Source organism: Eupeodes corollae, chromosome 1 (assembly GCF_945859685.1).
Source record: "Eupeodes corollae chromosome 1, idEupCoro1.1, whole genome shotgun sequence".
Lineage (NCBI taxonomy): Eukaryota > Metazoa > Arthropoda > Insecta > Diptera > Syrphidae > Eupeodes > Eupeodes corollae.
In genome coordinates, this window is record NC_079147.1 from 202846263 (window position 1) to 202865366 (window position 19104).

Genomic DNA, 19104 nt, shown 5'->3' on the forward strand with positions numbered 1-19104 from the left:
ACTATATGTTTCTTAACATCTAATTTCCCTCGCATTTTGCTTTCCCGAAAAAAGAGTTCATCTTCTTTATGGGAGGTTGACTTTGGTCTCTCTAATATGTCATTGATTTTATTTTGGATTGGTAATTTTTTACGAATTTGAAATATAATGCGAAATATATTTTTAAACTAAAAACTTGTTATATACAAAATTAATTAAAAAAGAAAACCGTCCTAACAATTTTTAAGTACAAATTTTGAAAAACTGTTTTTTTTTTGAAAAATCAAATTGATTTTAAATTTTTAAAAACACACATTTTTGAAGCTACATTTTTAAATTTTAGAGTACAGGAAATATTTAATAAATAAATAGATAGTATTTTTCTCGAACCAGTAGTGCGTTTTCTTACCAAAAATAAAAATAACAAAAAAAAAAACAGTACAAAAAGTTGGTACAAATAATTTTCCACAAGAATATCTTTTCAAAAGTTTATTATATACATTGCCTAAAAACTAGTTTTGTCTTATAGAAAATATTGTTTTTAACTTTAACTAAATTTTTTAGAAAATTCCAAAAGTAATTTTTTTATAAAAAAAATAAGGGAGAAAGAATTCGTATATCTCAAGAATAGATGAAGGCATGACTTAATTTTTTTTCAAACAATGTTAAATTGTAATGTTAATGTAAATTAATGTTTTTAGAAAAATTGAATTTTTTTTTATAAAAAATAAAAACTACACAAAAATTCTGCTAAAATTGATAAATATTGATTTTCGATATAGATACTGAAATTAACCTTACATCATCATATCCAAAATACTGTTGCTCACTTTTAATTATTTTTTTAGAAAAATCCGATTGACTACTTTTTTTTACAAAACACGAGAAACAACAAAAGATTTTGCAATTTGCAATTACATTTTTTTATTTTAATCAAAATATTCTTATTAATATTTTGTTAAAGAAGATTTAGAAAAATAATTGTGAAGTTACCAACGTGGGTCACATGAAAGCCCTTTTTTTAATTTTTTGTTTCTCGATATTACGAAAAGTTTAAAAATAAAACAAATACTTAAAAATGATGAAATTGTTTAATCTATTGAACAACTGAAAAAATAATGACTAAAGGATCATTCTTTGAAATAAAACATATTATTACTAATCACTTGCTACGATACATCCGGTGAATTTCGTTAAATTTTCAAACACCTTACAACAACTTCAAAGCTTCGAAATCAAAGATATCAGCAATTAATTTGACAGCTTGTATCACAATTAAATTGATTTCTAGTTAAATTGGTATAATACATTTTTAATTGAATTATCTGCACATATTATCGTAGGTAAGGTATAAACTATTAATATCTTTCTACTTCAAAGCTTTGGTGGAATATGATACAGATACGTACTACAGATATCGTACAATTACAATCATGTTTTGGCTTGTGAATTGGAAGTATTCAGATAACGGGGTTCCCTTATTTCTGATTATCTTTTGATCAATATCCGAATTATTTTTGTGTTTTTATTATCCAAAAATGATACGCCAGAAAGCGAAAAAATAGAACATATAAAAGACATTGCTGGGGAAAGAGCTAGCAGTTAACAGTGTTATAGTCTTAAACGTCTTTGAAGAGCGAACGACATTTTAAAATGGTGAAAAGGGTAAATCTAGTGACCATTTTGTTTTTAATGTTGGTGGGTGTAGTGCCAGGAAAAGCAAGTGTATTTCGAAAAAGCAATTTTTTAAATATAACGGCATATCCTGGAGAATTATGTTTGCGCACCTGTATTCCGAATGATAAGAAAATATGTTTCTTTGAATTCGCATTGGAATACTATCAAGCAATGGGGGTGTGAGTGCTATATGAAATTGGTTTTAAGACTCTTCACTTAATTGTTTATACTTTTAAACCTTAGTGCTTGTGGAAAATGTGCGCAGGGTGATGTAAAAGATTGCGAGAACCCTCAATGCATTGTCGGTGATGGGACAGAAAAGGGTGTGATGAGCATTAATCGGCAGCTTCCTGGGCCAGCGATCCAGGTTTGCAAAGGAGATACGATCATAATCGATGTTGTCAACAAAGCACATGGATCTGCTAGTGCTATTCATTGGCATGGTTTGCACATGAAAGATACTCCTTACATGGACGGAGTTCCGTACGTTACACAATGCCCTACTTTGTATGGTTGCACCTTCCGATACTGGTTCGATGCTACAGAAGCGGGCACACATTTCTACCACTCACATTCAGGTTCAAAATACACCTTATTTTTAACTTTCTCAAATAATGTAAATTATTTATACTTGTTAATGTATCAGGACATCATAAAATAAATGGCCAATATGGTGCGTTAATTGTTCGCGAGCCTGAAGCAGAAGTTGCAAATATAAATGAGTACGACTATGATCTACCAGAACATTATATTGTTATTTCGGATTGGATGCATGCTAATGGGGAACAGCTCTTCCCGGGTCTACCGTCTTCACCAACAGGTCCTGATTCCTTATTGATAAATGGGCGCGGTTCTTATATTGATCCCAACACTTTCAAACACAAAAATGTACCACCAAGAATATTTTATGTTAAACCTGGAAAGAAGTATAGATTTAGAGTAGTGAATTCAATAAGCCATACTGTTCCAGCTAAATTACAGGTAAGTTGAGACCGGCTGGAAAGTTGTTACATAGTTTCATTTAACGAAAAAATATAAATTTATTTTAAAGATACAAGCTCACAGTTTAAAGGTGATAGCTTCAGATTCTTTTGATGTTGAATCAAATGCATATGATACATTGGTCTCGAATGCTGGGGAAAGGTATGACTTTGTCCTAACTGCCAATCACACAGAAGGAGACTTTTGGATTAGAGTAAGAGCGCTGGGCCAAGAAAAACCAATGGAAGCCTTGGCCTTGCTCAGGTATGAAACTGGAGATTTAGTTTTGGATGCTGAAAGAAACCAACCATTATTTCCGGACTACACTGAAACTTTTCCAAACGGAAAAGTAAGTTAATAGAACTCAAAATCATGGAATTTCATAATGAAAGAATGAATTATCTTTTCAGTTACTTAATGAGCCTTCGGCGACCTGTGTTCTTGGAACAGATAATTCCTGCGTGACAGAGCTGTCAGCTCTTGACGATGATGAAGAACTTCGCACAAAAGAACCTGATCAGCAAGTTTTTGTTGCATTCAGCAATATAAAGGTTCCAAGTTCGGACATTTTTATACCGGGAAGCTATCCTCATTTTCAAAGTGAGATTCTTAAAACCTTTCGAATTCCAATTGTTCCTATTTTTTGTCTTTACTTTTTCCAATTGTTCTAGATCCATTTTCCTCTCTGACTTTTGTGGGCGCTATAAATAACATAAGTATTGTCTTTCCTCCATCGCCACCTCTTACCCAACCTTCGGATGTGGACGAATCTGAATTTTGTGATGACGCGCATTTACCTTCTCACTGTGATGGCAAACTATACTGCCCCTGCATTCATCGAATTAAAGTCCAAAAGAACAGTATTGTAGAGCTTATAGTTGTGGATGAAGCAGCAAGTAAGTCATTGTCGGATATTTTGCGGGATATCTTAACATAAAAATTGTTTTATCTGTGTGTAGATGCGGGAGACATTCATCATCCATTCCATTTGCACGGCTATAGATTCATGGTAGTTGGAATGGGTCAGCATCCATCAGGTGTTCCCATGACGTTATCAGCAGCTAAGCAAATCGAAAGGTCAGAGGGACTTGTCAGAAGCTATAAAAACAGACCCCCATTTAAGGATACGATTTCAATACCAAATCGTGGATATGCTGTTTTGCGTTTCCGAGCTAATAATCCAGGTATGTAGGAGTATATTATGGATATGGCTACAAAATACAAATGTGTAGACATCGGAGGACTAACCTTCAATTTAAATTTGGCATATTTTTTGTGTAGGATTCTGGCTAATGCACTGTCATTATGAATGGCATTTTGCTACTGGCATGGGAGTAATAATTCAAGTCGGTGATACGAACCAGATGGTCAGAGCGCCAGCGGACTTTCCCAAATGCAAGAATTATCAGCCTCAAGTCAAAATGTACAATAGTAGTTAGAAAGTCGAATGAATGTGAATTGTAAATAAGTGTTATTTATTATTTATTTAAGTTTAAGAATAAAGAAACAAAAACAAAAATGTATTTCGACCTTGTGTTATTTTTGCAGGAAAATTCGTTATGGGGGAGCAACAAAACTTAATTGTTCATGAATTGTGATTATTAAATATCTCTGCTTTGCAAGGTCTTATATAAAGGGTTCACAGAGGTCTGAACTTCACGAATTTTTCCAAATACTAATAGTTTTTTGTTTGAATGTGACAATTTATGTGGAGCGGGTCAACATTCTGTTTCTCAGAGTACTGTATGATTCAAATTCTTTGTGCACTGTTTGGTCATGATTCTGTATTTCAAGACACTGTAAAACAGAAAACTTTATACCAAACTGTCAAAGAGTGCTCTTTTTCACGTTATCAAAACGATTTTTGTTTTAAGACTGTTAACAGCATTGTGGCCATAGAGGCACAAACCGAATAATAAAAAACTTCTTATAATTCAAAATAAAGTAAAGAGACTGTTTTATTTTACCTATTAATTGTGTTGAAAAATACTTGGCAGAATGATTTTAAAGTCCAGTTCAAACTAAGGCTATAAGAACCCTTCGGGAAAGTTGCTATTTAATTGGTAGTAACAAAACGAAAAATGAAGAAAATCAAGTCTTTCTCACACTGAGACTTAAATTTTTTTTATTGTCAATGACAAATTTTAAGGGTTTCTTCCTTTCTAAAGGTTTTGTAGCTTTGTGTTTGATGAGCTCAATACAGTAATATCAGGCTTCATACAAAAATGGGCTTGTGCAGTAACGTTTAACCATGTTTGGAGTATATTTGCAGATTAGTTTCAATGAAGATAATGTCTTTATTATGATTATTACAACTTCAAACCCTCATTCGATAAAAAAAATTAAGAAGATATTTATTTTTGTTCTCATCCTAAATCGATTTCCAGTAGAAATTTTTAAAAATGATACCAATCCCCCTTAAAATATTTCTCTGGCAACGGCCTTGACTATATAGGTGATATCTAAATAGGAGAAAGTTTAAAATCCCAATTTTGTCACTGTCAAAACAATATAAACAACAGTCGTAGTTGAGCAAGTTTGTTACATAAAGAAATTACATTATTAATCTAGTTAAGGTTCATTTTCCTTTTGTTTACTCTGACCCTTTATAAATTCTTGGTAACCCCTCACCTCTTGCGTTGTTAAAACGACAAAGATTGTGACTTTAACGGTTTGTAAATGGATAGCCAAGCCAGTAACAGATATACTGTTGGATTGTAGGGTGTAAGTATAATATATTTACCATAATCCTTCGCGCCTTTGTTAACGTCAAACTTTTCCTAATTCGAATAACTTTTTTTTTCCCTTCCAAATGAAATCGTGACATTTTGTGTTGTAACCTATATCATTCTTTAAAGTTATCACCCCTCACCCTCACCGATGCTTAACACCGACCCGTTTAAATCCGCTTAATCCGCAATCTTGATGTATCATTTATCCTTGAAATAGCCACAATTTTGTATGGTATGAGTTGATAAGAGTTACATATTTAGATAATAAATTCCAAAATTCTAAAGAATTTCACTTTTATTCAACTTAAAAGCTCACATTTCCAGGAAGTATTGACAAACAAAGGTTGTTGACATTTTGAATAGGTTAATATTTATTTCTTGGAATTAATTTCAGTACTATATTTTATATATTAAATTCATTAAGTTGACTTCTTAACTAAATTTTCCCTGAGTGTTTAAATTTTATTAAAATTATAAAGATATCACCATAAACATGTCCGACTACCCATGCATGTATATTATTGTCTTTTTGATATTAAAATAACACAAGAGCTAAACCCTTCAATTGCGAACCGATTTAACTGAATACCCTCTTCAAAGTGGAGTGTCTGCCACTTTAAACGGTTTCCAATTGCAGTTCACGTAAGTGTTTAAGAGTCTGTATTATTGTATTATGTTATGTAGCTACTATGTAAATTTTTGTGCACACACTTGTCTCAGCAAAGTATTTATCAAGACAATTGCTTGAATTGTTGCTGCACTCGGTCTGTTGATACTTGACATAGATTAGCCGATTGACAAATGAAATTAGGCCAATAAACTCAAATAGTTCAGTAGTAAACTAGACATATTTACTTTTACAGCGGAGTGTTTGTTTGTAAATATTTGGTACACTATATGAAAAATCTTTTGCGATACGTCATATTTTGTTTAGTTTTATTAATACAATAAAATCACGTAAGACGTAATCGCGGCGGATTTAATTCCAGAGAAAAACAGTAATTTCATTCATATATTTCAAGCACTATAATCTCGATGTACTCATACTGATATAAATAATAAATTATAAATAACGCGCTTGTACTTTTCCAAATCATTATCAAGGTGTTTTGCAAAAATACATAAATGCATGTTTAATTTAATTAAATACCATTCGTAGTTTAGTCCGCTTCAGAATCTCATGTTTGCTTAAACTTAGACCGATTTCTTTATTAATACTGAAAATGCTAAAATCTGTCGGTAGTTTGTTTATTGTTTTGAATGTTGTGGTTTCGGGACAACTCGATATTGGAGTAGAAGACGAGAATTTCCTGGACAATGATATTCCTAGTCATGGAATCTATGGCGATGCTGGCCTACTCACAAGAACTCGCTATTTGAATGTATCTGAACACCCTGGAGAGCTTTGTAACCGACGCTGTGAAGCAAATGAACATAAAGTGTGTTATTTCAATTTTGTACTGGAACATTACCAGGCAATGGGAGTGTAGGTATTTTGTTTTTTGATGCTTTCTTGAAATCTATTTTCTTTTGTTCTAAAAGTGCATGTGGTAAATGTGCTCAGGGTGTTGTTGAAGACTGCAACAATCCCCAGTGCATTGTTGGTGATGGTGTTGAGAAAGGAGTGATGAGTATTAATCGAATGATCCCAGGACCAGCCATTCAGGTTTGCAAAGGAGACCTCATAATTGTCGATGTGGTTAATAATGCACATGGGACTGCAGCCGCAATTCATTGGCATGGACTGCATATGAGAGACACTCCTTGGATGGATGGTGTTCCGTATACAACACAATGTCCCATTCCGTATGCAACGACTTTTCGTTATACATTTTCGGCCACAGAAGCAGGAACCCATTTTTATCACTCCCATGCAGGTTGACCCAAATTCTAAGACCTTCACAGTCTGATGATGTATGTATGAGAAGTTTGCTCATTCTTCATTTTGATTTTGTAGGACATCATAAAGTGAATGGGCAATATGGAGCCTTAATTGTTCGAGAACCATATTTTGAAAGTGCGCACTCTAGTGAATATGACTTCGACTTGCCAGAACATCACATACTCATTTCCGATTGGATGCATGCATATGGCGAGCAATTGTTTCCAGGTCTACCATCAACAGGCGGGATATTCCCAGATTCCCTCTTGATAAATGGACGTGGCACTTACATTGATGTATTTATAACACCAAATGCTTATGTAGAACTTTCGTAATTATTTTATTATTCGTAACTTAGCCAAAAACGATGAATCACACAAATGTGCCAGTAACAAAGTATATCATAAAACCTGGGAAGAAATACCGATTCCGTATTATAAATTCAGTTAGTCATGCTTGTCCAGTCCAGCTTCAGGTGCTTGTGCTTTTATATGAAACTGTACACCTAGAAACTCATTGTTTTAAACTTTTCCATATGCGTACATAGGTTGAAGGCCACAGCTTATCAATTATATCATCAGACTCTAACGATGTCGAACCACGGCCTTTTGATACACTCGTAACGAATTCTGGCGAAAGATATGATTTTATACTTTCTGCAAACTATACAAAAGGCGACTTTTGGATCCGAGTGTGTGGCTTGGGAGTTTGTGCCATCAATCCAACCGAATCGTTCGCCCTGCTTAGGTACGGGACAAACGAAGCTAATGATGAGGATATCAAAGACCAACCACAACCAGCTTTCCCAGCCTACAACGAAACTTTCCCTCCTGGCGTTGTATGTCATAGAGAGCTCTTTGTCAAAAATTCCACTAGTTCTAATTAATGTATTTTCCCAGTATCTTAATCATCCCAATGCAAGTTGTTTTGAAGGCAGTGGCGATCATTGCATAACGGAACTTAATGCACTGGAGGAGGACAATGAACTCCTTTACAAAGAACCAGATCACAAGTTCTTTTTAGCCTTTCACAATTTTCCTGTTCCCAACGAGGAGATATTCCATCCGGGAAGCTTCCATCACTTTTCAAGTTTGTATAAACATATTCATCTAAGCGAAATTTATCGTCATTGTTGTTTGCTTTGTATTTTCAGACTTGCAAAACAATTTAACCATCGTCGGAGCCGTGAATAACCTAAGTTTGGTGTTTCCGCCAGCGCCACCACTTACCCAACCAAAAGATGTTGACGAGTCGCAATATTGTGATGAGTACCATTGGCCCGAACATTGCATTGGAAATAGACTATGCCCTTGTATCCATCGCATACAAATTCGAAAGGATAGTATTGTTGAGTTGGTAATTGTGGACGAATCGACCGGTAAGATAATCTTAATGACCGCATATTTTTCCCTTGAGTCGGTACCTATAATAAATGAAGTGCATGCATAATGAACTCTATTGTATTTATTTCAGCTGTTGGTCGGATGCATCATCCATTCCATTTACACGGTTATCGGTTCATGGTCACTGCATTAGGCCAACATCCATTAGGCCTACCAATGACAGTGGCCAGGGCAATGCAAATGGAAAGACAAAGGGGTCTGCCACGAAATTATCACAATAATAGGCCTCCATTTAAGGACACAGTTTCAATACCAAGTTGTGGATTTGCTGTCGTAAGATTCCGAGCAAATAATCCAGGTAAAAGGCACAATAATCACATAATTTAGGCGTATATTTTGGTTGTTTGGGTTATTGCTTAATTGTTTTATCCATGCAGGATACTGGCTTATGCATTGTCATTATGAATGGCATCTGGCTATAGGTATGGGATTAATATTGCAGGTCGGAAGGCAACATCAAATGGTTTCCCCACCCAGAGGCTTCCCTGAATGTAATAACTACATACCGCGTGTAAGAGATCCAAGATTTTGAAATAATTTAAATTCTTGCAAACAAAACGAATAAATATATATGTATACATATGAGCAAAAAAATAGTATTTTTTATTTATTTATGAAAGTTATAAAAAGAATTAAATCACCTTTACTCAAAAAAGAACATTATTCTTAAGTAGATTAAAATTTAAGAAGACAGGAATTTTTTAACAAAAAAAAAATTATAGAGCGTTGAATTTACAAGATCTTAATTAAACTCTAACTTCAGAACTTTAGTAGCGCTTTAAAATCTGAATTTTTTGAGGGAAGACCAAGAGAGTCTTGGGATTTTTAAATAAAAAATAATTGAAAAGCCGGGAAACCTAAATGGCCGAAGATTTTTGGAGTTTATTTAAAATCAAATTAGCCTTCCAAGTTTATTATAGGTAATACTTGGTAGAGCTACGCCAATACTATTGACTTTAAAACTATATGTTTGTAAGGGCCTCCCTCTGCACCTGTTTGTTGCATAACAAAAATGAGTGCAGCAAGCCTTTTTTTCATAAATATATAAGAAGAACTCAGAGGATTTCCGAAGGTGGGTAGAAGCATCAACTATTCAACATAATCGTCTTAGCTTAGCAGCAACATTAGGATTATTATTTGTTAAGAAGCAAGTTTGTTTGGTGAGAAGAAAGTTTGAAAATTTAAATAAATATAAAATTTTATTTATTATTTAAAGATGGGGTTATTGTTTTAAATTTACAATTGTAAATCATTTTATTGCAACTTGTACTTAGGATCAATTCATGAAGACTTCTTTACCAAAAAAACTGATTCTATTCTTTCTCTCTTTTTGTTAACTTCAAAGCATAGAAAAATGGTTATTTAATGTTTTAAATAAGCTTTCTCCTCTTTTATATTACCATTATTAAAAAAAGTTTTAATCGAAATGCTGTAAATTATATCATTCTGAAATCTTCCACCAATTTTTTAAGAAGTTCGTCACTTTTTTATTTTTAGATAACTAAATGCAATATTGTACCTATTACTTTTTTTCATAGAAAAATAGTCTAAGAGCTATTAAATTTGTATCCTAATCAAGTTTTGGCAACAAGAGTGTAGGAAATTGCTGCAAACGAAAACCGTCGTCTTGGTATTGAAAAACGCAAAATAAGTTTAAAAAACACATATTTGGAGTACCCTTTGAGGTAAGACCTTACTATTTCTAATGTTAAAGAATGTATAAAACGGCCTATAAGCCGTTTACCCATTCTTCTTTCCGGACGCCTTGTACCCTGTATACGCTACGATTTTTAAATGAGATGCTCCAGATATTGATATCTACTGGAAACTAATCAGAAGAAATTGAACTAAATTTTGTTATGTCAAATCCAAACTTTTTAAATAATATATACACAATTATCATAAGAAACTGCGTCATTACATTTTGTATACAATTTTATTTTTATGTAGGTAGGTGCTTATTGTTTACTTTTTGATGGTTGTAAAATCATTAAGTCAAATCGATTATCATGTTAGATACTGGTACCTCAATATACTTTAAATGAAATTTAATTGTTATGATTAATTTCGTCAGTATTCTAAAATAATACAAATTTCTATTTTCGCAACAACAGTAACTCATTTTAACATTCAAATCAAATTAATATTTTTATTGATGTACCTATACATGTTATTCTCTGACTTCTGGCTTGAATGCTGCAATCAGCTTTTTATGTTATTGATACAGTTTAAATTCATCATACAGTTCTATTGTTTTTGGGTTTGAGTGTATTAAACCGAAATAAAAACCATAAACCAATGCAATCAACGATGATTGATTTTATCATTCAATCAAAATAAGAAAATAAATAATAACTGCCTAATAAGTTTTGCTACTCTTTATTTCAAAAACAAATAATTGAACATAAAATTGGCAATTTATTTTCCAACGAATCTAATAAACATAATTATGTACCTACTAACTACCTTAAGTGTAGGTTAATAACTTAATTTGAGAGAACTTTATAACTTTTTTAGATTCTTGGTTTGATATTAAAAAACTTCCTACTAAAAGATAAAAAATGTTTACATTACGCAAATTATAAATCATTGATCATTAATTAATTAATAAGCAGCAAACAAAACAATATCAAGTTATTTAAGGAAGATATCTATAAAATGGTATAGCTCACAAACACCACGACGTTTATTTTAAGCGTTTCTTCAAGTCTTTTATCTAAATTGAAAACAGAAAAAATAAGTACGTCTTTATTTCAATAATTAAAAATGAAAAAGGCCTTTGATGTTTTCGGATAAAATATTGAAAACAAAAGGCTGCGAAAGGTTTCACACTTCTATAACTTTCTGTGGATTGATGTTGATGCCCTTAAAAATATGTACCTGATATATTTTTTTAATGAGAGAAATAAATATTGTCATTTGAAGAACTTCCAAATTGTGGAACAGTATAATTGATGATTGATTCGTAATAATTTTACTTAACTATTACATTTTAGTAAAGCATTATCCAGATCTTAAAAAGAAACCTTTTTATTTTATGTAAGAAGTTTGAAGCCAATAACATTTTTTATTGTTTAAGTTAAAAACAAAAATTTAATAACCTTTTTTATGTTCTTACAATTTTCGATCTGCACATTATTTTTTTTTGCAAATGTTGTATGTAATAAAGAATCAGTACAACTAAATTTTATATATATTTATATATTTTATTTATTTGTTCTTTTCTACATACTGTACGTATGTTTTACTTTTTTAAATTGCTGACTAATTGATCAATTTCTGAGTTCACATGATACCAAAAGTCGTTGTACAATATAAGTTAGATTTATTTCGTTTAGAAGTAACAGGCACAAACTAATATTATTCAGTCTTTACGATTTCTAAGTCCTTCTATCTACTTCAGTTATTTGTTTGTTTTTCAAGGTCTATAATAATTTGTTTATGAGCTAAAATAGCAACGAAATAAGAATGTTTAGCGCGAAGAGTGGTCAAAAGTGGTCTAGAGGTGTTATGATGGAAACACCGTACGAAGAGTGTTCAGAAGAAAAGGTTTTAAGTAAAGTCAGAACAAGAACCCATATAACAGAAGTCAACTTCGCAACTTCGGTAAGTTTATGTAGATAGATGACTAGGGTCAGGTTTTAAAATACACCATACTTTTCAATTTATCAGGGTTTAACTTTAAATATGTTCTTTAAAAAAATAGTTGGCGCAACAGTCCTTTGCGAACAAGGCTAGTGTTGTACAACTCGCAAGATTTCTGTATGCGAGTAATGTTGTCAGGGATGAAAGGGACCTACACTTTAAGCTGATTCCGAACGGCTTATTTGAGAAAGCACTTTTCATGACAAGAATAACTCTTGGAGAATTAATCGCAAGAGGAAGTACCCGTGAAAAAAAAACTCAAGATGACAGGAGCAGGGGTTGAATCCAAGACCTCTAGCTTGAAAGTCTTATGCACTTTTTTTTTAATTCATTTTTATTAATTCAATCTTAAACCTATCTTAAAGCTAGACAAAAATTCATAAAACTAGCCTAATTAGCCATAACTTACAACTTATTTACCGGTCCGGCACTTGAAAACTATAACAACCACAGCAGCAAATCTAACTATCTAACATTTTTTGTTTTTCTTTTTCTTTTTGTTTTTTTTTTTAGCTTTTATTTCATGTTTTTTTTTTGTAGTTTTATTTTTTTGTGTCACCATGTCTTTTCTACTTAAAACTATGACAATGGTAGTATGGCCAGGAGACCCATACTTAAAAAATATTGGTGATATTCCTACGTTGTCTTGCAAGAACTTCTTTAAGTTTGGGATTATGTACTATACTGTATGGTACCATAATCTTTGATTGTAACACAATCATTGCCTTCAGCCCCATACTGTACCGGATATGTCGCAATGCTACCAGTTTTTCCCTCGATAATTTATGGCGTGATAATTGATACCGTTATTAGATAACTGTCAATAGTGCATTTGTATAACCACTGTATCAATATATTTCTACAATAATAAGGGACATAATAATAATTGATAGACTTTTCTGCTAGGAGCGTTGTACATGTCGCCAGTCAGTATGGACTTGACTCCCATACAGGCAATGACGTATCGGCTATAACTATTGTCGCCGTTACTATTCTCATTATGGCCAAATTAACTATGCTTACAACTTTTTATTAAATGGAAATCTTCTAAGCCATACGGTATTGCGTTCACACCCATACTGACGTTGTAATATTCGCAATGTATTTCTTTCCGTGTAAAATAAAAAATCAAGTATGTAAACCGGCCAAGGCTTAAAACTTCCATCCCGACTACTCAATATCAAGTGCCGATTGAACCCACCAAAACTGGTTCTCTTGCTTCAGTTCGGTCCCGTTCGGAACCGAAGGAGCTGTGCCATGAAGTCAGGATTGAACAGGAGTAGCCTATTCACGGCAAATCGCATCTATCTAAAAAGAGGAATGCCACTGGTGGAATAAAGCCACCCAAGCGTGCACTCTCAAAATACTAGTCCTTCGGATAGAACGCCCTAAATTTAAATTGTTGGTGGAAGACATAGCTCTTGCAATGTGAACTCAAAAGAGTTTTATCACGAAATTGTCAATTCTGTTGATTCGAGCCCCGTTGTATAAGACCTCGTTGGAATAGTAATGCACGAAAGAAGATTCGGCTGTTCGATATATGCCGGTACAGTGTCGTAAACACTGCCGCTCGAACACCCGAAACTCTTCCTTCTGGGAAGGGGCAATCCTTGCACGTATCCCTCGTAGCCCTAGCGAACGGAGTTGGGAACAGATTTGTCTATGACTTCTAGAAATTTATTTTCAGTTTCCAGTTGTCGCAATATCGCCGAATCACGCTGAAAGAGAATTCTAATAACCTTAACCTTTCGGGCAATACGCAAACTAATATGCTTTGATCAAGTTAAAATTAAGAAATTAAGGGTGGTCTTTTCTCCTAACAAAATCAACAGTAATTTGATTCGTGCTTATATGCAGATGACCACTAGCGATGCTGCAAATACATTTTTTATTGTATATTTCTGCTGCAGTGTCAGCTCTTACTAATAGCCATCAGTTTTCCCAACCAACAAATTTTATAAAGCAAGAGGAAAAATTAAAGTGAAGAAAGGTTTGAATTTCTTAAAACAAAAAAAAGGTTTACGTATAGATTAGATACATATTACTAGACCTAACCTTCAGATGATGTATAATCTTTAAATGATTGCACCCAAATATAATTTAATGATCATTATTATATTCGCTTTCAAAGATATATACATATATACACCACATCCGCCCTATCCTAATACACCTTCCTTAAACCAATTCCCTTGATTTCACTTTGGTAATATTTTATAAAACCGAACGTCCAACATGGTCTACTTTAGTACCTTTACCATTAACCAATCGATAACGATGGATTTAAGCTGAACCAAAATATTTGAAATTGCTCTCTCGAGAAAATCCCTTCCACATTTTCTGCAGGCGATTTATTTCACACCGAAGAAGTTTTCTTAGGTCTCTTTTTATTTTTATTATTTTTCACTTTTGTTTGTTTTACTTGAAATCGGAAAACTATAACACACATCTACCTACATACGTTATTTTAATGCATGAATTGCAATGAGATAGAATGTGTTTTCGAACACATTTATGCGGTGAGAACGTAAAAGAAAACAATTCATTCAGACTTTGTCAGACGTTACCGAAACTGACTTTAGAAAATATGAATTCTTAAAAATGGGTTTCCATTTTGAGTTTATTTCTTAGAATTCTGTGGGAAAAACTTCAAAATTGTATTGATTTTTATATTTCTATAAAATTATGTAAGTGTTTTTCTTGGTTCATTGGTTTCGCAATAGAACAGCTAGAAGCCCGATTTTTGATTGAGCTTTTTATATTTCACTAGGGTGCAGTTTTCATATGGATATGAATTAACTGTAGATAAACATACATATGTTTTTATGTCATAAATAAGCTTGAAACCCCGATAGCTATTACCTTTCAAATATTGTTTTGTGCATTCTAAATTTGAATTTACTCAAGCGTAGTGGTGACCCAATAAATTGGGAAGATTGTGTGGTAATCTTAATTTTTTTTATAATAACCGCACACTTAAGGGGATATTACTACCCTTATTATGTAAAGACACAGTGAGAGCACTAGGAAAAGGAGAGATATTTTGAAAGGAGGTGTTGGTGCACATTAGTTTTGAATTGCTGAATATTGCAATAACTGGGAAAAACGGAGTGTGGTAAGGAATTCCACATTCGCGTAGTACGGCTAAAGAACGAATCTCTATACTTGACAGCACGACCGAAGTTGGGCTCGAGGGTATACTGATGAGCAATCCTACAAGCGCGAGTATTACGGTTGAACTGTTTAAGGGGATGAATGCAACTGGCTATTTCTCTTAAAAAAAACCGTTAAAATAACGGTAAATAACATGAGACAAGTACCTTCATCATTAAAGATTTAAATATTTTGTATTCTCAATGTATCTTTAATAATAATGGTTAACAGATCTGATGGTTTCGGCGGTGGGATGGATGGAATGGATGATGATTTGAAAGTGAAAGATAAATACATTTTATCGAGCGCGTCAGATGAAGAAGTGTACGTTGATTACATCCTAAAAAGTTTACTATTCAATAATCTGACAATTTGAAGCAAAAAAATGCTAGAGCCAGAATAAGTCATATATGGTTAATATTAATGTCCAAGGCTGAATGGCTAATATATTGAAGATTATTCGAAGGACAATTGAAAAAAATACAATGTTTTTTTATTCATTCCGAACTTAGTATATCAAATACTTAAGAAAATAACTTCAAAAGAAAAAATCATTTATTTTTTAAACTTAATACATTACCACGCATCTAACGGATCATCCATTTTGCGGTTTCAAAATTATATTGCTGGTATTTGACATCTGTCAAACAACTTTTTTTTTTCAGTTGAAAGTCTGACATTTACGAAAATGGATCACTTACATACAAATTGTTAGAACACGTGACAAAAATGGTCATTCTGGCACAGCCTAATATGGTTTATATACTCATTCAACTACGAGAGCGTTGGCAAAATTTTGAAGAAATTTGAAGAGACTGGATTGGTTACACATTTCTATGTTTAGTATGTTAATAAGCAAACTCATCGTATTTGGGGTTCTGAGAATCCTCAATTTATTGAAGGGAGGCCATTACATCCACAAAAAGTCACTGTTTGCTGCGCTCTTTGGTCCAGAGGAGTGATTGGACTTTACTTCTTCGAAAACGACGATGGAACGACTGTCACCGTCAATTCGCAGCGTTGTGGTCATATACCCGATTAATTTTTGCGTGCTATTAAAGAATACGACTTGGAGATTATGTGGTTTCAACAAAAAGGTGCCACACGCCAAACCATTCGAGTGAATATGTCTTTATTGCAAGAGACATGCGTGGCGATATCAACTTTCCACCAAAAGCATGCGATTTGACACCGCTAGGGCTTCACGAAAGACTGTTGTTTATGCAGATAAACCTTTAACATAGAAAACGTAAAACTATTAAAATGTACACTTTAATTTGACGCATTCTAGAATGTCTATTGATCAACTTTTGTTTTTACCAATGTGATAACATGGGTTCGACTATATTAACCTGACGCACGTCTCAAACTCTTATAATCCCCAATTAGGCTTCCCTACTATAAGAACAAATGCTGGTTTATCTTTTGGTTTCAAGTTCTTGTATTTAACTTGTATTAAAATCGCTTTTTATTCCTCTTGTTACATTTTAACATGAAAGCAAATATGAAATATGCAACTTAGATAATCAAGTGATATCTTATGCCGAAAAATATTAATTTTTGTATTGTCATGAGGCACTAAAATAGAACGATTATTATTCCACAGGAAATAAACATCTATAAAAAGTAATTCTCAATTTATGATAAAATCAATTCAATGGAATATGACGTTGATGCCGAAAAAATATGTGTTATTGATTTGCTTGTATCTTTCATCTAATTCTAATTAATAAAAAGGGGCACGTCATTGATAAAAAGCATTGTTTTTGTTTATTGAAATGGTTTATTATTTACCAAGTATTTAAAATCAATAAGTACCTACTTATTTTAAATTAATTTTTAATCTGATATGACGAATATAATAAGTTATAAGTTATGACTAATTTCTTACCAACCAACCAGGTTTATTGTGCCTACAATGAAAAATTCATGTAGAAATAATTTATTATGTGACTATACAATCTCTTATCTAAATAGGGGCGTTAAGATCTTTAAATAAATAACCTACAATCTATTTTGATTCCTATCATTCTTTTTTTAATCACCAAAATCACAAGACTTGTTTTTTTTTTTAAATGATACACTTTGACAAAAAAGAATTCACCTCTAGTGTATTTTAAGATTTTCTAATTCGTTGTACTTTAAAAGCATAGACAGATATCGATTATCATCCTGAACTAAAATTGTTAAGTTCATATTAGAAATTTCTAAGATAAGTTCATCTTGTTTTAAGGGCTGTATTGCTCTACAACTTTGGTTACAAAACTTTTCCGAAATGACTGAGTTGACAAGTCAATGAATAATAAATGATAAGAACTTCAATTTCGCTACCAAAGAACAATAATTTCAAACTATACAGTTTCAAAGTTTTGGCCAACTCCATAGTTGATTTCAGAACTTTGGATTAGAAAATTGATCTATTGACAATTATTAAATATACCCTGAAAGTATTGCTTTTCAAAATTCAAACGCTAATAATTTCGCTTTGTTGAAACGAAAAGAAAATTAAATTAAACGGTAAAATACTAATACTTTTTAACAAATTTGATAAAATAAATAACATTTATTTTGTTTATGCAATAATGACTTCAATGGTAAGAGCAAACATATTAATTATCTATGATACACAAGTGGCTTTTAAGAAGCAAATTCAATCATTTGAGTATTCCAAAACCTTGTTGATAAAGCGGAGAATAGCTCAGGGATTTCTTAAATCAGGTGATAACAGCACAATGCATAAATACAAGACAGAAAAGAAAGAACAACAGACATAAGAATACATGATAACAGCACGAGGTAGATTTCGAGACGGCCCCCCCATCTGTCTACTAACCACGCTCACTGATGCTTGATTTCGGTGATCGATGGGAACCGAAGCTTTTTTTTTAATTCATTTTTATTAATTCAATCTAAACCTATCGTAAGGCTAGACAAAAATTCATAAAACTAGCCTAATTTTCCTTCAATTTATATTTTATTTATTTTTGTATTTATTAGAAAATTTGGAAAAAAAAACTGATATCGATATCCTTTTTTATTTTTACTTAAAACTTACTTAAAATAAGGTCCTAAATATAAAACTTAAAGCTAACTAAAACTACCTATTCTACCTATAAACTACTTAAAACTAGAACAACCACAGCAGCAATCCTAACTATCTAACGGTTTTTGTTTTTCATATTTTGTTGTCTTTTTTTTATTCCATGTTATATTTTTTGTATTTTGTTTTCATTTTTTTTCTATTTCTTTTTATGCCACCATGCCTATTCTACTTAAAACTAAACCCTAAGACCATAAAACAAGTATTTAAGCCGGCAAAGGTTTAAAACCCCATCCCGACTAACCACTATCAAGTGCCGATTAAACCCATCAAAATTGGTTCTTCTGCTTCACCCTATCAGTTCGGTCCTGTTCGGACACAGCCCTACTGAACCAAAGGAGCTCTGCTTCGCCTCGTGCCATGACGTCCCGATTGAACAGGAGTTGCCAATTCACGGCAAATCGCATCTATCTAAAAAGAGGAATGCCTCTAGTGGAATAAAGCCAATTAAGCGTGCACTCTCAAAATACTCATCGTTCGGATAGAACGCCCCAAATTTAAGTTGTTTGTCGAAGACATAGCTCTTGCAATGTGACCTCAAACGAGTTTTAT

At 32.7% G+C, this 19104-nt stretch overlaps 2 protein-coding genes across 2 annotated transcripts; both read left to right on the forward strand.

Moving 5' to 3' along the window:
• Positions 1-1571: 1571 nt before the first annotated feature.
• Positions 1572-4160, forward strand: LOC129940613 (uncharacterized). The gene is made up of 8 exons (XM_056049002.1): positions 1572-1835; positions 1900-2234; positions 2303-2637; positions 2708-2986; positions 3048-3237; positions 3309-3533; positions 3597-3821; positions 3919-4160. The coding sequence occupies exons 1-8, from the start codon at positions 1633-1635 to the stop codon at positions 4074-4076; spliced, it is 1950 nt and encodes a 649-aa protein (XP_055904977.1). The 5' UTR covers positions 1572-1632; the 3' UTR covers positions 4077-4160.
• A 2335-nt stretch (positions 4161-6495) lies between these two features.
• On the forward strand, positions 6496-9248 carry LOC129942238 (uncharacterized). The gene is made up of 9 exons (XM_056051094.1): positions 6496-6855; positions 6912-7246; positions 7327-7547; positions 7610-7726; positions 7799-8089; positions 8151-8340; positions 8405-8629; positions 8725-8952; positions 9032-9248. The coding sequence occupies exons 1-9, from the start codon at positions 6593-6595 to the stop codon at positions 9184-9186; spliced, it is 2025 nt and encodes a 674-aa protein (XP_055907069.1). The 5' UTR covers positions 6496-6592; the 3' UTR covers positions 9187-9248.
• The last annotated feature ends 9856 nt before the right edge of the window (positions 9249-19104 follow it).